The sequence below is a fragment of the Budorcas taxicolor genome, chromosome 22, assembly GCF_023091745.1.
Source record: "Budorcas taxicolor isolate Tak-1 chromosome 22, Takin1.1, whole genome shotgun sequence".
Taxonomy (NCBI): Eukaryota; Metazoa; Chordata; class Mammalia; order Artiodactyla; family Bovidae; genus Budorcas; species Budorcas taxicolor.
In genome coordinates, this window is record NC_068931.1 from 43427856 (window position 1) to 43453907 (window position 26052).

The following is a 26052-nucleotide window of genomic DNA, read 5'->3' on the forward strand; positions in this document are numbered from 1 at the left end:
CCGGACCACACTTCACCCGCTCCTCCACGCCCACCTGACAGCCCACCCTGTCATTGCACGGCTCCTATATCAAACAAACACTTCCCTAGGATGGTCTCAGTGTCTCTGGGATACACTGTCCACAGGTCAGTGTGGAGGAGGGTGGTCCAGATGACGACCAGGCACACCCGAGGCTGAGATAATGGCCAGAGGTCACCCTGGGCCCACTACTGGGATTCGGATGAGATGAAACAGGGTGAGGTGGCGCTCGGGGAGGAGGGCGGGGCCGGGGTCTGGGCGGGGCGGGGCTTGGGGCGGAGCCGTGAAAGAGCGGGGCTGGCGCGTTTCGGGGCGGGGCGGGGCGGGGCTCTGGGCACTGCTCCCCAGCCAGGCGCCCGTCCAGCTCGGCCCCCGCCCGCTCCCCGCCCCCTGCAGGTCCGCACCCGCGGGCGGGCGCGGCCCAGGAGCCGAGCGGCCAGAGGCGCTGGGCGAGCGTGGAGCCTGACGTCGGGGCCGGGGGCGCCGGCTGGCCCGGAGGCCGCGATGAAGGCGAGCGGCGAAGACGGGAAGGCGCCGGCCGGGGGCCCATGGGAGGAGTGCTTCGAGGCGGCGGTGCAGCTGGCTTTGAGGGCGGGACAGGTGAGAGCGGCCCAAGGCGCACGGCGGGCGCACGGGGACTTGGGGCACAGCGGGTGTAGGGCGTGGCGGATGGAGACCCTGCGGGCAGGAAGGCGCGGGGCGCGAGCCGCCGAGGGGTGCTGCAGCGCCTCCGGCACACCTGTGCACCTGCCGCTTCCGCGCCGGGGTTGGCGTCCGGGGTCCCTCGGGCTAGGGGCGCAGGACGGCCTGGCGAGGGGAGCGGGGTCAAGGCGCGCGGACGGCCTCGGATTTGACCCAGGGGGCGGGACGCGCTGCGGTTGCCCGGAGTTCGAACCCGGCGCATGGAGATAGGGCGGACCGTCTGTCCTCGAGTGTCCGTAGTCGAGAGGGTTCCGCTGAGCGAATGGAGGAACGGTTGCCCGCACCGGAAGGATGAAATAGAGCTGCGGAGCCGAAAAAACCTGCGGAGGGCAGCGCTCTTTTCGCGCTCTCGTTATGTTCTGCTTTTCCCTTCCTCGGTGCCCCGCGCCTGGGGTCCTCAGGCCACGTGCGGCGCCAAGTTAGGGGCGCTGGGGGAGGCCGGACGCAGGGATGGCTAGGTCCCCCCTCGCGCGTCGAGGCGCACGGCTGAGTTCCGGCGATCCGAATAGAAGGTGGACGGAGGAGGAGCCCTGTCCCTGCGGCAGTTCCTTTTCTAAAGCCAGGCTGTCGCCAGTTTTGCAGTAGAAGTGCGTCCCCAGAGCACAGTCACCGTGCGGTCCCCCGGCCCCCTGACAGTTAACCTCAACACTAGTGGACGCCTTCTGTGTTGGGGGCCCTCCTTCTGCAGTTTGAAGGACTCAAGACTCAAAGGGGCGCTGTGAGCCTTGATCCTTGGGGAGAAGGAGGACCCCAACCCCGCCTGCTACCCTGAGGAAGCTCGGGGTTGCAGGGCCAACGTCCTTCCTGGAGAGCAGGTCCCCGGCGTGCGGGGGCACTGCCCCGCCCCTCCCCAACCCTCACTTCCTCTCCGGAGGCGCGTCCTCGGGGTATAATGGTAACTTTTAGGTTCCACCGTACAACTTTCTTCCTTCAACCTTGGAGAAGAAGCCAGTCTAGAATTCAGACACCACTGTGTATAAACCCTGCTGGGCTGTTACAGGGTTTCTGTGGTTTTTCAAATTTAGATCCTTGAGGAAACAGAAGGGTTTTTGAAACCCTTTTTTTTTTTTTAATAAATTTGCAAATGCTTACACAAAACTTGCAACATAGCAGGCCCCGTTCTAAGGGTCTTGGGAACTTTAACTTATCTAAGAGATCTCTTCTGCTTTTGCAACTTGCCAAGAACAACAGAAAAAGCATTTTTTGACAGTAGGGTGAGGGTGCAGTAAGGATTCTGCCCTTAGGGGTCTAGTCAGGAGGCCCAGGACTGCAGCCTCCCTCCTGGGCTTTATGCTGTTGCTCTCTGCCTCCCTGACTAGAGGAGGGGGGTAGGGAGGGGCCAGTGGTCTGATCTGGGGCTGGGACTAGACAGAAGCCACACAGGGTCATCCTGTCCTGTGTGAAGAGGGACAGAGTGCCTTAGTGATGCTCTGACAGTAACATCACAAGGCGCTGAGTGGAGAAAGCCTGGCCTGTAGCCAGTGAGCCTGGGGTGGGGAGGACAGAGGGTGCTGAGCGCTCACCCTTGAGTCCTCCTCAGCCAGAGGTATGTTTGGTGCAGGTCCCAGGGCCTCCTAGCACAGGGGTGCCTGCCCCTCCCATCCTGCTGCCCTGACGCAGCTCTGTGTGCTCAGGTCCTGAGCCAGAGGAAGGACTGGTTCCCAGGAGACTGTGTGGCCCTCCGTCTCTCAGTCATGGGTTCAGGTCACGGCAGCCTGGACCCTTTGCTGCTGTCTCCCCTCTGCCCATCCCGAGAGGTTTCCTGGACCCCCTGTGTCCTTGCCTCTCCACCGCCCAGTCCTGGGGTGCCTCAGGTTGGGGGCATCCTGGCCAGTCCAACCGCCCCACAGCTGCAGGAGCCCTGCCCTGGCTGCTAGGCTTTGGGGGACAGAGTGACGTCAGCCGCCCCCCCCATCACCACCGCAAGTACAGAGAGGGATATTCATCGAAATGAGTATTTATCATCTTTTATGTGATGTGTGAGCAAAAGTATCTAAGAAAACTATGTTTTTTAAGTTGTCCTGCAGGATAGATCCAGGTTTTGTTGAAGCTGAAATTTAAATAATTTAGGGGCCTTCTATAAGAAAAAATATACAAAATTCAACATAAAAATTGTTTATTTAGAATAAAAAAGGTCACAACAGTATACATTTTAAGATGCTCCCAAATATAACAGAATACATACAAATAACTTTTTAACTGCTTCTCAAAACGTTCTGTAATATTTTTTCACATTTTGGCTTCATACTGTGCATCTTCAAACGACGATGAGTTAGTAGTACATTCTGTGCAGAGACTAGAAAGATAAATTCAAGCTTTTCTGTAAGGTGGCTCATTGAAATTGATTACTAATAGCTTTGAAAAGTTTATTTAGGCTTCAGACTTGTCACTGGTGGGTTCCTATAAATGTTTAGGCTTGCCCTCAAATTTGAGAATCCTGTTTCCTTTAACATTCTAGTTGTCAGACAGGGAAAACTTTGCTGGTGTACTCTGAGGTGGGGTGCCCCCTGTCCACCTCAAGCTTCCTGGAGCACAGGGGCACAGCGGGGACTCTCACCCAGCAGCCCCGTTTGTCTGGTCTGTGACTGTATTTTTTATCAGTTATTCACATGGGGGCATTTGATAAGTGAGATACCGCTAAGGGGACTGTCATAGAGTGGACAGGACAGTGTCTTGTCCTGTGTCATCCTCATCCTTTTCCCCAGAGCTCGCTGTCTTCAGTTTTCTGATAGTTACACCCGTCTTCTAAATAGTAGCTCTTTTCTGCATCATCCCCATTAGACGCTCTTGTGTCGTGTAGCTGCATTCCCTGTCAGTCCCATTGGTGCCTGGGCTCACATGCTGTGACCACACGTATCGCAAGGTCAAGCCGAGCAGCATAGTTGTATTACAGTATTACACATTCTTTGCTTTCTTACTCAACTTGTGTTTTCCCTTAAAGTTAAAAAAAAAGTGGGGTTTTTTCTTTTGCTTAGTTTTCTGTGTACCTACCAACTTCCATCTTCCAACAGAATTTCTGATGGTCTCCTCGGTGTAGATACTCATGGGTCTCGCTTCTGGGGAGATGTGGTCCTCACACCTTCAAGTGCATCAGAAGCACCAGGAGGGCCTTTGTGGCCAGCTGAGTCCACCCCCAGGTTCCTACCTGCTCGGTCCTGAGAGGGGCCAGGAATAAGCACCTCCACCAAATCCCCAGCTGGTGTTCTTGGTTGAGAGGCTCTGCTGTACGTAGTACGTTGTTGTGTGAGTGAGGATATGACAGTTGATTCACTCAACTCTTGAGACTTTGTACAATGTCCAGTTTGGAATTATTAGGAATGACGTTGCTCATCCAGCACTCTTGCATGTATCTTTTGGTTATGTCCATATGCATTTATGCTGGAGCTGGATTAACACTAAGAGTGAAATTGCTGTGTCGTGGGGTAGGAAATTCCACCAGGTGCTTTTCCAAGGCGGCTGCATGGGTTCCCGCTTCCCCAGCAGCAGTTGGGGGTTCTCTGACAACACTTGGTGTTGTCTGTCTTTCCATTTTAGCCTCTGTGATGGGTTTGAGGTGGTATTTTATGGTAGTTTTAACTGTATGTGCTATATGACTAAAGAACTTAAGTGCCTTTTTATGTGTTTACTGACTTCCTAGAGATCCTCTGTTTTAAAATAATGGTGCTAAACTGATTAGAAATATATTCATTCACTCAACAAATATTTCAGTAACTCTGGAAAGAACTTTAACCTTTACTCTGAGTGTGACTGAGGTTCAGTTTGGAGTTCTGTGTGGAGTCCTACAAGGTGAAGGGGAGTTCACCCTGACTGATTCTGGGTGGGGGGCCTACAACACCAAAGGGGTTGTGGGCAGAAGCTTCCAATGGAAGCTATGAGAATTGTCCGAGTGAGGGGTGAGGGTGGGTCTGACTGCAGATGATGAAGAAGGCAGTAAAGCAGTTGGATTTTGTAGGGAGATTTGCTGCCAGATGGGAGGCGGATGTGAAAAGAGCCAGGGGTACCTGCAAGGTTCGGCCTGAAAAACTGGTCCATGGATTTGTCGGAACTGTGGGGGGGTGGGGAGCAGGTTTGGAGGTGGAGGTCAGATATTGTGTTCCAAGCTGTAAGCAGTTGAACTTGAATTGCCAGTGGATCTCTTCTTGTGTAGAGCCCTGTTGTGAGGAGTTCACCGGAGAGGCTGAGGGTGGAGTTTGGGAGCTGTCAGCCTGGGCTGGTGTCTTATGCCGGGTCCTGCCCCGGAACAGGGATGAGCAGGTTTGTCCTCCCCGAGCTCTCCTTAGGTGGATCACGGGTTGAGCCCTGGCATTTCCTGTGGGAGATCCCCATCTGTCCTGTCTGCAGATGGAGGGGGCAGCTGGTGAGCTCAGTGTTTCTGCTGTCAGTTCTGACCTCGGCTGGCCCCACCTGCACTGGCACCCCCAGCTTCCACAGGGTGGGGGGTGACCCACATTGACAATTGTAACACTTTGGCTAACATTTGAAGACTCAGCCAAAACAGAATTTGTGAGCTAGCTATTGACAAGCAGCAGCAGCAGCCCTATTGGCACATGTGGGCAAGGGCCCAGGGGCAGTCTTTAGAGAGCTCTCTCACACAGAGAAGGGTTTGTGTTTTATGTCTGTTCAGGCCTTCAACTAACTGGATGAGGCCCACCCATGTTCCAAAGGGCAAGCTGTTTTACTGATTTATATGCTCATCTCATCCAAAAACACCCTTATAGAAACACCCAGAATAACATTTGACACAGTATCTGGGTATCCAGTTGACAAAAAAGATTAACCATCTCATCACACTCATAAGTCTGGAACCTGAAATGTGATGGTACTGCCAGGCCCAAACCCCGCTTGCTCAGGCTTCTCTGAGTATACTTTACGGTTCTGGAGCTCATATGAGTTGCTCCTTGGGGATGGGTGATAACCATATGGTCAACTTGGAGACATTAGCACAGAACCAAGATGGTGCACAGACAAGAAAGAGATGTCTGGACGTGGCTCTGAATAATAGCCCCAGATGCTGGAGCTGATGGGGTTTGAAAATCAGGCTTCAGTGACTTAAGGCCCATATTTTATCTATTAAACATTAACAGAATGTTATTTGGAGGGAGAGACCCAGGCCAGGAGGTCTGTGAAGTGCAGGCTTAGTTAGTGAGTAGCTGAAAAACATCAATTAAAAAACAGCACACACTAACTTATTACTGGCAGAATGGGAATGTTTAAAATCCTTTAGACAGGGAGGAAGCAGATGTGGTCAAGGGTTTTGGTGGGTAACTCACCTGGAATACCACAGATTATCCCCCAGGGATGGGACTGTCGCTAAAGGGCAAGACTGATCGAGCCTGATATGGATTTATGTTCTAAGACACTGTCCCCACCTCTTCTCTCTGTGTAGAAAATGTCTGAAATTGAACTTTGTTAACCTAGTGTTAAGGTTTGTACATCGTGTGTGCAGTAGACTTGGGGGTTTTGCCATAAGTTGTTAAGTTTTGTGAGGCCTCAGCCCCTTGGGTGGATGGACCTTCAGAGGAGGGAGACAGAGGACACCTGGGGCTAGTGGTGGCCAGCTTGTCTGAAGGGCAGTGTAGTTTGGGGCAATGATTCAGAAATGAGGTCTGAATATCTGGGAGTGTAACTGGATGAGAGGACACGTCCAGGGCCCTGGGGAGCAGCAGCCGGTGAAGAGGGCTGGCCAGAGCAGCACCACGGGTGGCGGAGGATGCAGGTGTGGCATGGCCTGCCCTGCGCTGAAGGACAGGGGGCCACAGTGAAACGATCACAGGATGGCAATAGTAAACGCTAGTAGAAACGGAAAAGAAGTCCTTACAGAAGAACAGGCTTGGCATCCTCCTCGACTCACAGTCCTTTGCGTGATCTGTGGCCCGGGGCCTGACTCCACCACCGCCCCCGCATCAAAAAAGAAAAAGCCCAGATGACCACAGGACCCCCATGGGAGAGGGCTGGAGAGTGAGTGATGGCTCAGTGGAGCAGAAGGGACAGGGAAGTTGAGGACGCAGAGGTGGGAGGGTGGCCTGGCTCCTGCAGAGAGGGGGTCAGAGGTGGGGGTCCTTCCTCACCCCCATCCAATTAGAGTCTGGGGGCAGGCTCTGCTTCCTGAAGCCTCCCAGGGCCCCATCTCCATGGCACTGACCCAGGAGACAGAAGCCGACCCCCTAGCACGCCCATATCACGGCAAGAGGGGAGTGTAATGGGCAGGAGGAAGCACTGAGCGAATGGTGGCCCTTTGAGGATGTGACTCAGAGGTCACACATCGATGCCCCTCATGTCCTCTCGGCCAACCTTGGGCCCAGGGCCACACCTGCCTTCACAGGAGGCCAAGGCAGGGCTGCCAGGTGGCTCGGTGCCTGCCAGCCTTGGGCTGGGCTCTGTTCCTGGAAGGAGGGCCGGCTTCTCAGGCCCGGTTGTCTCTGCTCCAGGCCAGTCCTTGAGGCCACTGTGAGCCACCATCAGGGGTGATGGGAGCCATGAGGTGCTTTCTCATGAGAAGGGGGAGCTGCAGTGAAGGCTCCCAAGAGCCCACAGAGAGCCTGGCACTGCCCGTCTGCCTATCTGTCCTGTGTGTTCACTGGCAATGGGGGAGGGGCCCAACCCTGGAGCAGGAGGGGGCGGCCAGTGTCACCCACCTCCCACCCTTCATTGCAGATCATCAGAAAAGCCCTTTCTGAGGAAAAACGTGTCTCAACCAAGACGTCAGCCGCAGACCTGGTGACAGAGACGGACCACGTGGTGGAGGCCCTGATCCTGCAGGAGCTGCAGACCAGATTTCCTTCCCACAGGTAGGCGCACCCTGCCCCCCCCCACCCCGCCCCCGAGGTTCCCCCAGGCTGCACAGACTTGCCTGGACGCAGCACCAAGCCCAAGCCAGGGAAGGCTGTCCCCCAGGGCTACCTGCTCTCCAGGACAGGTGTCCCCGACCTTATAAGTCACTGCGTGAAGAATCTGATGCAACTGTTCATCCTTTCCTTGAGAAAGACTAGCACTCGTCCAATGCTGTGCGTCTAGTTCCGGGGGGAACCTGGGGCCCCAGGGGATGCTTGGACCTTGGGGAGGGAGGGGGGCTTCCTGAGCAGGAAGGTCCTCTCCTTCCTTAGGGAATCACTTACCCCAGAGCTCAGTCACCGGGTTCCTGGGTGTAGACGACGTGTCAGCCTGGCCGCTGTCCATCTGGACCAGTGAGGGGCTCCCTCCTCAGCTGCCCAGCGAGTGACCAAGGTTCGGGGACAGGCCAGTCCATACTTGCACCTTCTCCTTGCTGCTTCCCTTTAACCTGCGTCACCTGGGGTTTGTGTGTGTGTGGTGTGTACTATGTGTGCATGTGTTTGTATTGTGTGTGTATGTATGTGTGTATATATGTATGTGTGTGAGTGTGTGTATGGTGTGTGTGTGTACGTGTGTTGTGTGTGTTGTGTGTAGGTTTGTATGTGTGTGTGGTGTGCATGTGTGTGTGGTGTGTGTGTGGTATGTGTATGTATGTTGTATGTTGTGTGTGTGTTGGGTGTGTATGTATGTGTTGTGTGTGTCTGGTATATGTATGTTTTGTGTGTGTGGTATGTGTAAATGTGTATGTGTGTATGGTGTGTGTGCGTGTATGGTATGTGTATGTGTGTGTTGTGTGAGTGTGTTTGTGTGATGTGTGTATGTAGGTGTGTACATGCATATTCTTGTTGGCAGCCCTTGTGTTTCAGCGTCTCTTCCTGTTTCCTTGTTTGATGTAAAGCCTGGACCTTGACATCTGTTATAATAGTTACAGGCTCTGAAATGTTTGATTTCTTAGTTTATAAAAATCTAAATTAACTGGCAGCCTCCAAGGAATCATAGTTGACCCTTAAGCAGTATGGGTTTGAGCCATGCAGGTCCACGCAGACGTGGAGTCAGTCACTCAGTATTAACATTGCAGATGCAGGCAGAGGTGCCGGCAGGTCGGCGCCCCAGCCCCGCCATGTTCCGGGGGTTGGAGTCTGAGAGAGTGCAGCTCAGGAACCACCACCAGTTCTGGTCCAGGGGCTCCTTCCATCCATGTGTCATCCAGAGGCTCCAACAGCAGTGAGGCGTCTGGGCTGGGCCTCCAGGGGTCCAGGTAGAGGCTCTGGCCGTTGCAGTGCTCTGTGTGGTAATGGCACCAGGGCTCCGCATAGAGATGGTACCAGGGCTTCTGGCACTTTGTGGTCAGACTGCTCTGACAGGCCGAATCCTGGAGTCACGCTCCAGCTCCCGGTGGTTTGGATCCACTGTTGTGTTGATGTGGGGCCTGGTATCCATTTGCACGATGTGAATTTCCATACTCCTTGCCGAGTATCAGGGCAGAAGTCAGCATGTCACATGGGGGATCCTCTTCAGAAGACTATCTGGTCCACCCAGAGCAGTGGCCCCCACCCACAGTGGGTGTCAAGCTCCCTGGAGCTTTTCCAGCCCCCCTGACAAAGCCCTGGGGGATGCAAGTGCCCCCTGAACCCAGCTGCAGGCTGCAAGGGGTGGGGGCTGGCTGTCCAGGTCAGCCGGCTCTGCCTGCCCCCTCCTCAGCTCTGGGCTAGCTCCAGGACACTGCTCTCTGCTCTGTTGCCTGGAAAATTCAGATATCTGAGATCATCTTTCAGCAGCTCGAAGCCAGGCTTGGTCTTTTCCCAATGACTAAGATGTCAGAGAAAGTCCAGAACTGGCACTAGTGGTAAAGAACTCGCCTGCCAATGCAGGAGAGGTAAGAGGTGTAGGTTCCACCCCTGGGTCAGGAAGATTCCCTAGAGGAGGGCACCCACTCCTATATTCTTGCCTGGAGAATCCCCTAGGGACAGAGAAGCCTGGTAGGTTACAGTCCATAGGATCGCAAAGAGTTGGACACAACTGAAGTGACTTAGCACTTAGCTAAACATCAGAATTTGGGGGCATTTAAATGTATTTTAGATCAGAGACAAATTGAAAAATCTGTGATGAGAGGAAAGTTGCATATGTATTGTAAGATAAAATGGTATGTTGTCATTTTTCTGCATATAGAAGTATTTAAATATGTCCCTTAACCAAGTTGGTGTAAGATTGTCACTCTTTCTTAAGAAGGACTTTCTTTTGGAGCGTTTGCTCTTCCTCATTTTTAGTCTTTCACAAAACAGTATTAAAGATAGATTGCAGCTGTTTTGACTTTGATAAAATAAGAAACAACCTGATATGGGCTCCCTGGTTTTACGCTGTGTCATCAGGCAGCGGAGCTGGGCTGTGGCCTGACAGTTGAGGCCAAGGACCATGAGCTGGCTCCCTGGTGGACTGAAGGTGACCTTGTCACAGAGTCAACAAACTGGCCAGAGGGAAGGCCGGGGTGCACTGGGCCGTCAAAAATCACAAGGAGAGTTTTACAACTCTTAGAGAAAACTAATAAAGTAAAATGGGTTGGTCTAATTTGTCTCGAGCGGTGAACCTTATTCCTGGGCTGTTTCCTTCTGTACCTCCCACAGGCCTATGAGGGACTTTCCTGGTGGTCCAGGGGCTAAGACTCCAAGCTCCCAGTGCAAAGGGCCCTGGGGTTCAATCCCTGGTCAGAGAACTAGAGCTCACTAGATCCTGCCCCTGTTTGACCCAGAGAAGCCTGCTGGTCTCACAGCTGGGCTTTGAAATGCTGTGTCTTGGGTACCTGGCGCGTTTTCCCAGGCTGAGCTCTGTCCACTGCAGGTTCATTGCTGAGGAGGCTGCGGCCGCCGGGGCCAAGTGCGTGCTCACACCCAGCCCCACATGGATCGTGGACCCCATTGACGGCACCTGCAACTTTGTGCACAGGTGAGCAGGCACGCCCATCTTTTCAGAAGCGGCATTTTTTGAGGCAGCAGCCGGTCAGCAGACCTCTAGCGGGCTTTGGTCTCACTCACAAGGTGATCAAATCCTGATACTTTAAGGTTTCCCATTTGTGAGATTCATTCAAAGCATGTAGGAAATCTTCACTTGTTTAAAAACTGTTGTTTATCACATTTAAACGTTGGGTTGAATTAAGAAGAACCCTTAAGGAGTTCCCTGGAGAGACAGACAGGGTTGTAAATAACACAAGGTGTCTGGTCCGGCAGCCTCAGGAACACGCAGTGTGGACAGTGGCCTTGGGGGTGAGGAGCCTGCCAGCTGCCAGCTTGATCTGATGGCAAATATCGGCCCCAAACAGCAGGTTTTCGGGGGGTCAGAGGCCCTGGTGGGGAGGGGAGTGGGCTGGGGCAATGATGGCGCAACCTGGCCCTAGAAGCACTGACCGGGGGCAGGTGTCAGGGTTGTGCAGCTGGTCAGGGGCTTAAGGACACTGAGGTTGCCGTGGTTTCCACAGAGGGTGGCTCTCCCACGAGGACATGTGTGCAGCTCTCAGAGCTCCTGCCCTGTCCCAGGCCCCTGTCCTGCAGTGGGGGCTCCCATGACCTGCATCGCCCCAGCCAGACACTCAGGGAGGGCCCGGGTCCCCGTCCCGCAGTTGGGGCGTTGGGGGGGTGTCCCGTGACCTACATCCCCCTCAGCTGAATGCTTAGGGAGGGCCTCCTATAGATGACCCCAGACACCCACTTCCTTCCTTGCAGTAAGGAGGTGATTGGGCTTGGGTGTGGAGCCCTTACTTGGAGTGTTTACATGTAAGTGTGGAAACTGATTTTGCCCATCACATGAATCGTCACCCTTTCCTGCATGAGGGTCACCTTGAGAATTTGGTCATGGCCCTATTGGAGGCAGTGGAACAGAGCGATCTGGTGACCCCAGCAGTGCCACCAGACTCTAATTCTAACTAGCGTGTGACACCCTGGGGAGTCCTGTGGGACTGGGGCACATGAATCAAGTTGTGGGTCACCGAGTAGAGCCCGTGTGTGGGTATTGGGGACAGAAGGGGCCAAGCCCCATGGTGGACAAAGGCCACATGTCTACCCCAGGACCAGAGAGAGAACCTGGACTAGAGTGTCATTTAGGAAACAAGCTTTACAGCTGACTGTTAGTCTCCAGACACTGTCCAGGGCCACAGGGCCGTGGTGACTCCTCACCCTGCAGCTCTCACAGGACCTATCCTGCTCGTGTCCTGCAGTGTCAGTGGTAAAGAAAGTGGGGAAGGGCCTTCTGAGGGTGGGGACCCCTGCTGGGCCATGGGGTGTCATGAGTGGTCCCATGGGGACAGCACCTCACAGCCTGGGAATGGTTGGTCCCAAGACTCCTGGGTTAGAACCAGCCCTTCCTTGTTCCTGCCTGTTCAGCTCTGACAGTCTTCACATAAAGGAGAGATTGTTCTGGAGACATAAACCCACAGGCAGGCTGCGAGGTCACCGCCTGCCTTCCGTGCCATGACCACGCCTGCTGTCCTGTGTGAGGCTCACCCAGGATTCATGTCAGGAGGGCCTGGTTGTCGCAGACCTGGACCCTCCATCTCACTGGCCACTGAGAACCAGAAAGCTGATTATTAAAATCTCTCAACCGGGTCCTCTGTGGTCACTGTCCGTCCTAACAACTGTCAGTGCAGCTGTCTGTCAAGGTCGCTGTCCCACAGGTCAGCTTGGCCTGCTTGTCTTGGAAGCACTCGGTGCCATTGTGGGAAGTAGCTTCTGACAAAACAAACCCAGCCACTCTGTAGAAAGGTCTTCTGTGCCTCCAGCTGCATGGAGGCTGCTGAGTTTGCATGAGTCCATGATGTCACAGCGTCAACCATCTGTCTCCTCTGCAGGTTCCCGACTGTGGCAGTGAGCATTGGCTTTGCTGTGAACCAGGAGGTATGTAGTGAATGGGGCCCTGGCTGCCTGGGCCCTTGGCTGCTGTTCCTTTATCTCACTTCATGGTTCTAACCTTTTTTCCTGTTCTTGTCCTAAGCCTTCATTGTGACTGGTATTGATTTCAAATCCAAGACAGGAAACAGGCGCAAAGCCGTTTGGGCCATGAGGGATTGGGGCGTGAGGGTTTGGAGCATAAGGGGTTGGGGTGTGAGGAGTTGGGGCGAGAGGGTTTGTGGTTTGAAGGTTTGGGCTGTGAGGGTTCGGGGCTCCACCGGCCCCACCCCCCAGGGCTTTCAGCAGGGCCGGGTGTAGGGAACATTCTGGGCACATGTTCCCAGTTAGTCTCCATCTGACCCCTGGGGCGTGTGATCAAGTCACACAATAAAGAAGCTCCTATTTTGGGAGGACATCTCTAGTCCCAATATTCTGTTAGGCCTTCATCCTCCTCTCGCTGTTGGGTGAGAGCGTGGCTGTCGCTCCGTTCCCACAGACCCTGGAACTGGGCCATACTGTGGGACCTGCGGGAAAGGCCGGGATGCAGGCTTTAGCTTCATTAGTCAACTGCAGAGATTACAGGCAGGAAGGACCTTTCCTTCCGCACAGTTACCCTTGCCTAGGTCGAGGGCTCGAGCTGTGCAGAAGGAGCCCTTGTTAGAGTCTTGTGTCCTGTCTTCAGTCTCGGCGTGAGCACAGATGGCCGGCAGGAAGGGTGTCCTGCCTGTGAGAAAGAACTTAGTTTTGGAGGTGACAATAAGCGAGAGTCTTAATGTTGATACTGGTTAGGGAATCAGCCACTCACGTTATTTCTGTGTTAAACGTGGTCACTGAGATGTGCATGTGGAGCGGTAGGCACAGAGGAGTGGAGGGTTCATTCTGGCCTCAGGGTCACTGACCAGCCAGGCCTTGGCCTCTGATGGTGCAGGGAGGCCAGCCCAGTTCCAGGACTGACTTGAACTTGGGGAGCCCTATAAGGCCAGGGTCCTAGGAAAGGGGAGGGGGGACGTCACGTGCTGCTGGTTCTGGGTGGGCACTGACTGGGGGTCCTCCAGGAGTGGGTCCTTTTCCTGCAGCCCAGATTCCTCTTGGGCATCTGCCAGCAGCTCTCCCATTTTCTCTCTCTGTTGGCTGCCCTCCTCACCTTAGGACAGGCACACATGCTGTTCTTAACCCAGAACAGAGAGGTAGGGGAAGAGACGTAAGGAGGCTCACCTCCTCTGCACACCAGCTTGTTGGGGACCGAGGCTGTGTGCCCCGATGTGTGTGGGGGGGGGCCAGCCCCTCCGGGGATCCGCATTTCTTCCTGGGCTTCCCCTCCCCGCAACTCTGGGTTCTGTCATGCCCTCAGCTGTCCAGAGACATTCTGAGTTCTTCACAGGTCAGCAATTTTGAGTTTCTTGTGGGGTTTGATTGGAGTCTCAAGAGCCTTTTTCACCTCCCAGGAAAAAAATGAGATCTTTTTGAATAATGAAGCCTTTCTAGTTACTTTGAGTAATGCTGAAATGATATGCTTAGTTATGAGCATATCAAAATGAAATGCTCAATTATGATATCAATTTAAAATATAGTCTTATTCCTTTAAATATATCTTTAAATGTAGTGATTTAAGAAAAGAACAGTTGCTTTCACTTTCAGGTCTAGGTTTGACTTCAGATGCTGATTTGTTGAGTTCCCTTTTGAAAGCTAATTTTCACCCACACCCCTTGCGTTGGTGTCACAGCTGGGGCTTCATGGCCTTTGGTCACTGTGTCACGTTCTTTGTTTTCTGTCCCACCTGCCTGTCCACAGCTGGAGTTTGGGGTGATTTACCACTGCACGGAGGAGCGGCTGTACACAGGCCGGAGGGGCCAGGGTGCCTTCTGCAACGGTCAGCGACTGCGCGTCTCTGGGGAGACAGGTGGGCCCTCTCACGGGAAAGGGACTTGTCAAGAGTCACCGCTCCTCCGGGCAGCCACGGGGGTCCCTTGCTGAGGTCTAGTGTCGTTGGGGACCGCGCATCCCTGGGGGACTAGACGTCGAGCTAGCCTGTGTCTCTGTGTTTCCCTTTGATGGGCCGGGTCTGTTCTTCACTCACCTTTTTTCCCAAACGAGGGAAGGAACCCAGCCACCTGTTCCCGAGTGGTCCCAGTGAGCCGGCAAGGACAAGGGCAGAGTCGGAGGCATGCTCTGGCATTCAGCACCTCTCGGTGGCCCAGGTGACATCACCTGGGTAGGGGCTGTGGCTCCCAGATTCAGTTGACTTTGGTTCCTGTGAGAACACGGCTGGCCGAGGAAGCCTTATCACGAGCCGTGTCATACACTACACAGGTGCTGCCAGCCCTTGTCATTCCTGGAGCAGGACAGAGGACACGGTGGCCTTTACAGAGGGGCTGCTGCTACACTCACAGTCTGTGTGGCATGCTGGCCTGAGAAGCAGTGAGAGGGATCAGAGGTGTCCCTGCCCGCGGCTCCCCACAATAGTGGGGAGATGGGCCTCCAGCGCAGGCCAGGTCCACCAGGCTGAGCTCCAGTGAGAGCAGACCATGTGGATCCCCAGACTGGGGGAGAGGGAATGGCAGCCCCATGACCATGACCATGAGCAGCAGGTCTGCAGGGGAGATGACCACCACATGGAGAACGGGCCAAGCAGGACCAAGGGCAGGCAGGAGGCCTAGAGGTCATGAGTGCCCAGAGTGTGGGTGGGGATGGGAGGAACATTACAGGGGCTGGGCAGGGTGGGTGGGGTAGGACCACGGACCGCCCACTGCCTCTGCTGCCCGGCCCCCGGCTCCCGCCCCAGGACAGTTTGGTTTGGCCTGCGTAGACAGCAGCGTTAATTACAGCCTCGCCTTCCAGAGGCGGCCAGGCAGTCGGTTGTGTAACGCTGGGGTGAGGGAGCGTGTTGTTAAACTCGTGGGTGAACTTTGTTCCACATTCATGTGCTATGACAGGCGGCTCAGTCCCCTCGCTCACGACCCTCCTAGACCCTTCCGTAATCCAGCCCTCCTCCCACGGCTCACACCCACCATCCGCCCCCTCGGCAACACGGAAGCCCAAGTCTTTCCATGCTCTGTTCCAAAGCCCTCCCGCAATTGTTTTAAGAGTCTGATTCATACAGTCCAGGGTGACAGCTTCCGCCCTGCTTGTCCTCTGTGTGCCGGGTGACTTGGTTTCCACCCCGGAGGTGACGGGATGTTCCTCTCAGCTGCACAACCCTTGGATATCTACACACCTGGCTTTGTCCCAGCTGTGATGCCTTACGTGTGTGACTGGTCAGCTGTGTTCCTGGAACCTCGGTGTTCATACATGCAGGGAGGCACGACGACAGCTGTGAGGGTTACGTTACATCCTGCATCCTAGCACTTGAGAACAGCCCTGGGGCTGGTGCCCAGAATGAGAGTCGTAATCAAAGGAGGAACTTGAGTCTTTGCAAAGAATCAGCCAGCTGTGACCTGTTGCTGAGGCTGGGATGCATTTCTGCAGGCACTTTGTAGCCAACGTTTTCTAAAATATTTATCTTTGGCTGTGCTGGGTCTTCATTGCTCTACGGGCTTTCTCTAGTTGCAGCAAGTGGGGGCTTTTCTTCATTGCGGTGCGTGGGCATTGTGGTGATTTCTCTTATTGCAGAGCTCAGGCTCTAGGGTGTGTGGGCTCCATAGTTGTGGCTCCCAGGCTCAATAGCTGGGGCGCACAGGCTAAGTTGCTTTGTGGCACGTGGGATCTTCCTGGACCAGAGATCAATACTGTCTCCTGTATTGGCAGGTAGAATCTTTACCAGTGCGCCACCAGGGAAGCCCCTTAGCCAACATTTCAGTACACATCTTTTTGTCATTCTTTTTATCTAAGCATTGTTTTTTCTTAAACTTTTTATTTTATAGTGGAGTATAGCTGATCAACACGGTTGTGATAGTTGCAGGTGAACAGTGAAGGGACTCAGCCATACATATACATGTATCCATTCTCCTCCAAACTCCGCTCCCATCCAGGCTGCCATTGAGCAGAGTTTCCTGTACTATACAGTAGGTCGTCGTTGGTTATCCATTTAAAATATATCAGTGTGTACGTGTCCATTCCAATATGTCACTTTCTGTTAAACCTTTTCACCTTTTCTACCAATTTTTTAATTTTTGAAAATTTTCTCCTTTTCACAGTCCGCTTCTTGTAAAGCATGATCTATCGTGTTTGTTTGTGTTTAGTCACTCAAAGTCATCTCTGACTCTTTGCAACCCTATGGGATTCTCCATGGAATTGTCCATGGAATTCTCCAGGCAAGAATACTGGAGTGGGTAGCCATTCCCTTCTCTAGGGGATCTTGCCGACCCAGGAATCGAACCCAGGTCTCCTGCATGACAGGCAGATTCTTAATCATCTGAGCCACCAGGGAAGCCCCATCATTTGTGTTTCTCTTATTCATTTAGTCTGACTTTCTTTTATGAAAGTTTTCTTCCCTGATTTCTCCTGGGGCCCCTCCCTGCTATTTGTGAATGATGCTCTCCTGTGCATTCTCCGTTTTTGACTTATAGCTGCTTCTGTTTTGTTGGCAGATGTTTCAGACTGGAGAGATGTTATTCTGCTTCCTGTCCTCTTTCTTCTTGTGATAATGGCGTATGAGATTCAAATATCATTCTTTTACATTCTTGCTGCTTGAAATTTGTAGTCATGAGCTCTAGAAGTTGAGGGGATGGGGTGGGCGGGGAAGGCACTTTCTGTTATTTAGTGGCTTTGGGGCTCCCTCTCCTGGTGTGTTTGTGAACTGTCTGCAAAGTTGGCTCCTCCTTGGACTCTTGGCTCTGCCCCTTCCCCACGGCTGCAGTCATCTCCTCGGTCCTGCGCCGCTGATTCCAGCCCAGTGAGCGTGGGGTTCACTCCCATGAGTGTCTGCTCCGTGGGTCCTGCCCGGAGAGGCCATGGAACGTCAGTTACAAGAAGTTGTGGGGCTGTCGACTCCCGCTCTTCAGACCTCGCCCCCTGCCAGGGGCTCCCCCAGCCCCTCAGTCTATTGCAGATTTTGAGGGTCTCCTGCTCGGGGTCCTGCCCGGCTCGATCCCTGGGTCGGGAAGATCCTCTGGAGAAGGGACAGGCTACCCACTCCAGTGTTCTTGGGCTTCCCTTGTGGCTCAGCTGGTTAAGAATCCACCCGCCATGCGGGAGACCTGGATTCTATCCCTGGGTCGGCAAGATCCCTTGGAACAGGGAAAGGCAACCCACTCAAGTATTCTGGCCTGGAGCCATGGGGTTGCAAAGAGCCGGACATGACTGAGCGACTTTCAGGGCACTCACTGCTTGGGGTCCAGGAGACCCGCCGCCTTCTCAACTCCCCCGCCGCCACTCCGGCCGCGGGGCCGTGTCGCCGACGGGCGTCTGCCGCCCCCTGGTGTCGGGGTGGGGAAGTTCCGGGTGTGGCCAGGTTTTGTGGATGGTTTCGTCTACTTTTTGTGTTTTACTCTCCAAGCTGCTGTTTCTGTCAGAGGATATTTGGAAGAAGTCACGTGGGTGTCCACGGCGGTCTTTCTAGGATTCTCTACAGCGTTTTTTCCCCTCAGTTACTTGTTTCTTTAGAACAGAAAGCATTGGGATGACAGTCACGTGGCATGAAAGTAACTGCTATAAACTGAGCAGTTCTGTGGTCCTGGGCTCAGTCCGGGTGGCCCTCCTCCCAGCCCCCAGCGTGCTTTCTGTCTAGTTCTGGGCTTTCCAGTGAGGTAGTTCGGCTAACATTTCTTTTCACGTGAGGGGCTCATGGCCTGTAAGGATCTGGAGGCAGGAGCGTGTGTGAGACGCGATGGTCCAGGGCGCCACGGGGAGCTGCCAGGCCTGTGCTCGCTGCCCAGAGTTAAAGGCTCGGAGTAGTAAGGCCGCGTTTCAGGGCAGAGGACTTGCCTCCCTCGCCTCTAGGCTGTGAAACCTCTCTCAAGACACCCTCACTCTGATCCTCAGCCAGAACAAGGTTTTCAAATGGTTAGAAGTCATGGCCGCTTCGTGGATTACAGCCTTGTTGTGCCGAAGGGGCTTGTATCACTCTCTGAAGCTATGAACCATGCCCAGCAGGGCCACCCAAGAGGGATGGGTCATAGTGGAGAGTCCCAACAAAGCATGGTCCACTGGAGGGTGGAATGGCACATCACTCCGGCGTTCTTGCCACAAGAGCCCCATGAACAGTATGAAAAGGCAAAAAGAATTTGAGCAAACTCCAGGAGACAGTGGAGGACGGGAGCCTAGTGGGCTACAGTCCGTGGGGTCGCAAAGAGTCTGACATGACTGAGAGACTGGACGACAACAACAGTATCAGTGTCTCCTGCAGGTGGTCTGTCCCTGGTGCGAGGTGACTGCAGGAGTGAGGTTACCTGCGGGCAGGTTTTTCCTCCACTTCATGGAGGGGCTTCATTCTCTCAACCGAACACACAGGCGGGCAAGCCCCGAGGCCTGAGGGCACAGGACATGAAACCTGGGTGTGAGAGGGTCTGTAGCCAAGTAGGGACAGTGCTACAGCCCCACAGGGAGTCAGCCAATTGCCTACATCTGGTGACCACACAGCAGCGTTCCCTCATGTGGGGGTGTATGGGGGGATTATTCTTGGGGACCCCTTTCCAAAGACGTTGTTTAGATGTCACTTCCTCTTCGGGGGTGATGTTTCCATCTTTGTCATCACAGCAGCAGGAGAAAGACTTTTAAGGCAGATTTATTTGATGAGGCATTTTTTTCCTCCCCATTTGGAGTCACTTTGTTTTTGTTTGTGATTGAGTGATGCTGGTTTTGTAACCACCCCCAGACCCTTCCGAGTTCTTCCATGCTATGCGTCCCTGGACGAGAGGACTGGGAGGTTGCTCCCCTGGCATCAAGCCTCTCTGGGGCCTGGGAGGTAAGAGTCAGGGTGTGACTGGTCAGGCCGACCTCCCTTTTCCAGGTCCGAAACCTCTGCAGTGTCAGCCACACAGGGAGGACACGGAGTGTGAGCAGGAGTAGAAGGCGGGTGCAACGTTCCTTTCGGGGAGCACCCTGACTGTGTGGTGGGAGCCACGCCGTGACATTTCTAATGGGGGGTGATATTCTCTCCATGCAGACCTGTCCAAGGCCTTGGTTCTAACAGAAATCGGACCCAGAAGAGACCCCGCAACCCTGAAGCTGTTCCTGAGCAACATGGAGAGGCTGCTCCACGCGGGTGCCCACGGGTACGCCTCCCCTCCCAGGTCCTCCGGGCAGGCACAGCAGCCAGCTACCCCCTGGGTGGGAGCAGGGGACACACATGCCAGCCAGTCCGCAGCCCGGAGCTCCTAAGCCCCGGGTGGGGGCAGGGCCCCGAGCTCAGCGCCCTCCGTGACATCAGTGATGCCCTGCCCCCTCAGTCTCCCCTGGGTCTGCCCTGTGACAGCAGCCGCTCCACGTGGTCTAAATCGAAGGCCATCAAGGGTCCACAGAGTGCAGGCTGAGTTTTTCCGTTGCAGCACCAGCCACACTTCAGACTACGCAACTGAGGGCTGGTCCGTCAGCACAGGTGGTTCTGTTGGGCAGCACCGCTCTGGGCTCAGAGCTCAGAGTAGAGCTTGTGGGAAGAGGCCCTGGGCTCCTGTTCAGCTTCTGAGTCAGGGGACCTTCAGGGGGCAGCACTGGAGCAGGGCCATTCAGTGTGCTCACCCCCTCTCTCTCTGACAGGGTTCGTGTCATCGGCAGCTCCACCCTGGCGCTCTGCCACCTGGCTGCAGGCACCGCCGACGCCTACTACCAGTTTGGCCTGCACTGCTGGGACCTGGCCGCAGCCACGGTCATCATCAGGGAAGCCGGGGGCGTTGTGATGGACACATCAGGTGAGCTTGGCCGTCAGGTTGCTCTCCGTCCCCAGGGGTGTGTCCCCCAGACAGACCTGCAAGCTCAGACAGACATCCTCCCACCTCTCCTGACAGACAGGTTGGGAGGACAGTGGGCCAGGCCAGAGGGCTTCTCCTGCTTCCTGGTGTGAAAATGGGCCCAGGGTCAGGACTCGGATGGGGTTGGGGGAGGGTTGGCAGTGTTTTCTAAGCTCTCATGTCCACCAAGACTGCAGAGCTGGCCATGTGCACCCCAATCTAATGACAAGGTTTTAGGTGGTGATCCAAGAGGTGACCTATCCCTCTGCCTGGAGGTCACCACCCTAGTGATTGGCCCCACAGGGGCAAGTCCCGCCCCAGGGACGCCCATGCAGCCACCTCTTACGTCAGGGTTCTTGTGGAGCCTGTTCTCCCCCACCTTTGCTCCAGAGCCTGTTGTGGACATGCCAGGCTCCCAAATAACCTCTGGGGCCTGTTCTTCCCTTTCCCTGTTGTTCCTTCTCCTCGGGGCCTGGTAGAACTGCAGGGGGGTGAGGCATGACGTGAAGACACTTTGGCTTTGGGCATCAAGGACAGGCAGGCCCATCTCAGCTGAAGACTTGTCTGTCCTGGATGTGAGTACACGAGCATGCATACACACAGACATACGTGTACACCAAGGTCTCCTGGGTGTGACCACATGAGCGTGAACACACACAAACACGTGTGTGCACCAAGGTCTCTCGAATATGACCATGTGAGCACACATACACATACACACGCGCGCGCGCGCGCGCGCACACACACACACACACTAATGTATGTGCACCAAGGTCTCCCAGATATGACCATGTGAGCACACACGAACATGCATGTGCACCAAGGTCTCCCAGACGTGACCACAAACACATGCACATACAAACGTGTGTACCAAGGTCTCCTGGATGTGACCACATGAGCACATGCACTTGAAAATACCCACATGCACCAGGGGCTCCTGGATGTGAACACACACAAACACGTGTGCACCAAGGTCGCCAACGAGTCCTTTAGGCCTGTTCACACCTCTAGGAGGCTGAGGTCCTTCAGCCTGCCCTAGATATCCAGTGCCTAGAGCATCCATTTCAGGGGCCTGTCAGAAAGGATACCCCCAGCCTCCCCAGGCCTGCGGGGTCTCCGGAGCCCCAAGCACACAGAGGGTGAGAACTGCCTCCTGTCTTGAGCCTCAGGCACTGCACCTGAAGCTGGTATCCCCTAGCACAGCCTTAGGACATGCTGGGCCTGCAGGCTGAATGGACCGGGTCAGGCAGAGCAGGGCTGGGGCTCACCCCTCACCTGACGCCCTGTCCCTCTGTCCACAGGTGGGCCACTGGACCTCATGTCATGCAGGGTGGTTGCTGCAGGCACACGGGAGATGGCGGTGCTCATTGCCCAGGCCCTGCAGACAATTAACTACGGGCGGGACGACGAGCGGTGAGGGGAGCAGACACAGGGCCACCCTGGATGGGGGCCTACCGGGAGCCTGGAGCTGGCAAGACCCTAAACAGCAGGATTTCCTGATCCCCAGAGGAGCCATCAGGCCGAGCCTGGCTGTCCGGCTGAGCCTGTGTCTGGGTGCCTTTGCTGTCTGGTGTCTTCTCTTTATGACTTCACGTCAGGTTAGTCCAGCCGTCCACCAGGACCGGAACCCAGATCTCACAGGACATATGTGCTGATATTGCAATCATGATTTTGTTTCCAGAATGCAAATCTCAGGTGATAAGGCTTTAGAACTGCTGATAAAGCAGGCTTGTTCTCAGCACCCCTCCCCGGCCCCCCATGACACTTCAGAATACAATAAACCAAGTGACGCCACTGCTTATGTTTCCCTCCACAAGTGTGTCTCCTGTTTCCCCTAATGACCCCAAAATCCACAGGCCCTTTACGGAAGTTGTTGGCACGTTGTAGCACAGAGTCCACACGTGGTTTTTTGTCTGCCTGCCACTGGTGAGGACAACTTCAGTCATTGTCGTGTCTGTATTTAAAATCCAGGGCATGGGTCAGACTGAAGAAAACCTAACCAAAATCAAACCTCTAAAATCCTATTGTTTTTGTGATCCGTTTAATGAAGAAAAGTATTTTCTTGGCCTTATTTTTTTCCTCTTTAGGAAGAGGAATTCTGTATAACAACAATTCTAATGAGGATGTTCTCTGGATGAACTTAAACATTCACTGAGGTTTGAGAATCAAGAAAGTCAGTCTTAGGACAGAGGAAGTTCCAGTCATGCTTAACTTTCTCCCTCGTGTCCTAATTTGCCGTCAACAATACTTACAGAGCATTTAGAGCCACCTGACAGCTGCTGCCTCTGGTGCCTGAACTCCAGGGCTCAGCCCATATGATGACACAGGCCTTGTCACCAAACCACGCCCAGAGAGCTCTGCGGACGCCGCGGAGCCTCGCAACCCTGCACACTGACTCCCCCTCACCATCCACTGCCCTGCACTCACAGGGCAGGTGCCCACTCAAACCTCTGGAGGTTGGAGCCCAGGGGGTTTCCCGGGAAATCCCCTCCCTAGTCAATCCCCAGGGGGCTTATCTCCACCTGCCCTTGGGTGGTGGATTGATAAGTTTGTATCTTTAGGAAGGAGTTTCCTTATCTGAATGGGTTGCCAGGTGAACCCCCAAAAGGTACAGTGGTCAAGGGCCTAGACACGTGAGGACTGGGGTCTCTTTTGGGGCTAAAGAATCTCCCACTCCTGTGCACAAAGACCCACCTTTGACAGCCACAGGCTGTGTGGGGGCGTGGAGGCCTCAGCAGCTGGATAAAGGGCCATTTACTGCCGTTGGAGCTGGGGGCTGGTCCCCTCCCCATCCCTAGGGTGGAGACCACATGCAGAGCCAGATAGGGCCAGGGTAGATGTGTGGGGAAAGAGGTTTGGACCCTCACTCCTGACAGTCCAGGGTCGCATCCCTGGGCCTTTGCCATCTCTCGACTTGGAGAAAAGCCTGAGTTTCTACTCACCTGGGTCACTGCCACAGCTTGATGCTGGTGTGGGTACCCTGTTTCTGCTCTGGCTGCAACAGACTTCTAGTTGGCAATGAGGTCATTGCAGAAAAGGAAGGAAAAGGCCTGGGCCACCTGGCTTTACATTTTTAAAAACCATGTTGCCAGATCTGTCCACCTGTGTCCCCAGTGGCATTGTTCACAGTTGCCAGGAGAGGGGAGCCACCCCAATGTCCATTGACAACCGATGGATGAATGGAATGTGGTCCATCCACATGGTCAGGATGGTATTCAGCCTAAGAAGGAAGGGGATCCTGCCACCTGCCACCAGGTGGATGAACATTCTGCTCAGTGAAGCCAGCGGACACAAAAGGAGCAACACCGAGTGACAGAGCAGTCAAGCTCATGGACACAGAAGTAGGCCCCGGGGCCTCAGAGAGGGATGAGGGATTTATTGTTTGAAGGGTATGCTGCTGCTGCTGCTAAGTCGCTTCAGTCGTGTGCGACCCCATAAACGGCAGCCCACCAGGCTCCCCCATCCCTGGGATTCTCCAGGCAAGAACACTGAAGTGGGTTGCCACTGCCTTCTCCGTTGTGAAAGTGAAGTCACTCAGTCGTGTCTGACTCTTCGTGACCCCATGGACTGTAGCCTACCAGGCTTCTCTGTCCATGGGATTTTCCAGGCAAGAGTACTGGAGTGGGTTGCCATTGCCTTCTCCGTTGAAGGGTATGGGTCAACTCTATTTCAATAGAATTGTTTTATTAAAAAAGAGTAAAGTGTATGGAGATTCCATTGTGCAAGATGAAACATGCAGATCTATTGCATGAGCATAGATGTACTTAACAGTATATAACTAAATATACAGTATTTAAATATACAACATATCAGTAAATATACTTAACAGTACTGAATGGTATACTTAAAATGGTTTAGATGGTAAATTCTGTGTTATGTGTTTTACCACAATTAAAATATTTTAAAATTACTTTTAAAATATGATGCCTACTGGTCTTACTGTTCTTTTTGCAGCATTATTTATGTATTTTATATCTTTACATCATTTTGTATTTAGGCATAGTTGCATACAATAAATTCCACCGCTCTGGTGTGTTCAGTTTTTGAGTGTTGACTATTCCAGTCTTTGACTATAAGTATCATGTTAGTTGTAAGGTTTTGTTTCTTTTCTTTTAGTTCAGGTGTAATTCACATACAATAAAAGTCTCAGTTTTAAAATTTACAGTTCAGTCAAAGTTGCTCAGTCATGTCCGACTCTTTGCAACCCCATGGACTATACAGTCCATGGAATTCTCCAGGCCAGAATACTGAAGTGGGTAGCCTTTCCCTTCTCTAGGGGATCTTCCCAACCCAAGGATCGAACTCAGGTCTCCCACATTGCAGGCAGATTCTTTACCAGCTAAGCCATAAGGGAATTTCAGGTATTCACCAGGCTGTATTACCATCACTACTATCTGATTCAGAACATTCATGACCCCAGAAAGAAACCCCTGAACCATCAGCCATCACTCCCCACCCGTCTTCTCCCAGCCCCAGGCAACTACAGATCTATTTTTTTCTCTATGGCCTTGACAGTTCTGGACATTTCTGGCTTCCTTCACTTTGAACAATGTGTTCAAGGTTGGTTCATCTTCCAACAGGTGTCCGTCCTTTATTCTGTAGCTGCGAACAGGTCCATTGTATGGATATAGCACATTCTGTTTATCCATTCATCAGCTGATGGATATTTTTATTACATTTCCACTTTTTGTGATTTTGGGTAACACTGCAAAAATAATCATGTACAGATTTCTGTGTGAATATATGTTTTTGACTTTTTTTTTTGGGTGGGGGGAGTGTATATCTAGGAATGGGATTGCTGGAGCACATGGTAACTCTGTCTAACTTTGTGAGAAACTTGCCAGGTCTGTTTCCATAGCAGCTGCACCATGATACATCCCCCAGCCAAGTATGAAGCTTCTGATTTCTTCACATTCTTGTCAACCTCTGTTATTTTCTATCGATTTTTTGGTTTTCTGTTTTTGATACTTTAGCCATGTCAGTGGAGTTGGATTGGCCCCTCTGTTGGTGTTTCTCTTCTTTTAAGAATCCTCCATAATTAAGTCTGTATATTTACACAGAAGCAACTGAAGAGCATTCTGAACTACTTTTTTAAAATAACTGACCAGTTAATATTTGAATTAGTAATTCATACATGTGGTTTAAGTTAAAAGGTACAAAATTCACATTGTGCCAAAAAGCTAATAGATAAAAATTAAATTTCCTTTCTGCCTCTGTCTTTCATGTCCCCAGTGAGGCAAAAGCTGCTAATAGTTTTAGAGCAACTTATGATAGGTTTTGTGTGACCCACCCTGGAGGTGCTGATGGGGGCCCATGTATGAGTGTGAGTGTGTGTGTGTGTGTGTGTGTGTGTGTCACAGGTGCAAAGCACGGTCTGCTATTATGAATGATTCCTTGCTCCTTCTAAGAATCCACCTAAGGCATTACAAGCCACGCCTAAGAACACTTGACAGGCCTGATTTAGGTCTGTCCTCCCCCATCACCTAATAGAAGTGATTGGATGACTGAGTTTTAAATTTACGCAGAAGTGATAAGCTTTTTTCTTTGTCTTTTTGGCAATATTTATTGACCAGTTCATGGGATCTATATGCCAAATGGGCTTCCCAGGTGGCGCTAGTGGTAAAGAACCCACCTGCCAATGCAGGAGACGCAGGAGACGCAGGTTCGATTCCTGGGTCAGGAGGATGCCCTGGGGAAGGAATCCACTCCAGTATTCTTGCCTGGGAAATACCATGGACAGAGAGGCCTGACCGACTACAATCCATGGGGTTACAAAGAGTTGGACAAGACGGAAGTGACTTAGC

At 53.2% G+C, this 26052-nt stretch overlaps 1 protein-coding gene across 2 annotated transcripts; it reads left to right on the forward strand.

The window, feature by feature from the left end:
• The first annotated feature begins 416 nt into the window (after positions 1–416).
• IMPA2 (inositol monophosphatase 2) lies at positions 417–22042 on the forward strand. Of its 2 annotated transcripts, XM_052660221.1 has the most exons (8): positions 420–618; positions 7375–7508; positions 10387–10491; positions 12386–12431; positions 14217–14325; positions 19468–19576; positions 20058–20209; positions 21550–22042. In XM_052660221.1, exons 1-8 carry the CDS (start codon positions 523–525, stop codon positions 21663–21665), a joined length of 867 nt encoding a protein of 288 aa, XP_052516181.1. In that variant the 5' UTR covers positions 420–522; the 3' UTR covers positions 21666–22042. The 2 variants fall into 2 exon arrangements, with proteins under 2 accessions (XP_052516182.1, XP_052516181.1); XM_052660222.1 differs by lacking the exon at positions 10387–10491 and having other exon boundaries at positions 417–618.
• The last annotated feature ends 4010 nt before the right edge of the window (positions 22043–26052 follow it).

Coding starts and splice junctions, on each gene's coding strand:
- IMPA2 (XM_052660221.1), top strand. CDS start 523: ATGAAGGCGAGCGGCGAAGACGGGAAGGCGCCGGCCGGGGGCCCATGG. Junction 10,492..12,385: donor ACCTGCAACTTTGTGCACAG/GTGAGCAGGCAC, acceptor TCTCCTCTGCAG/GTTCCCGACTGTGGCAGTGA. Junction 14,326..19,467: donor GCGCGTCTCTGGGGAGACAG/GTGGGCCCTCTC, acceptor CTCTCCATGCAG/ACCTGTCCAAGGCCTTGGTT.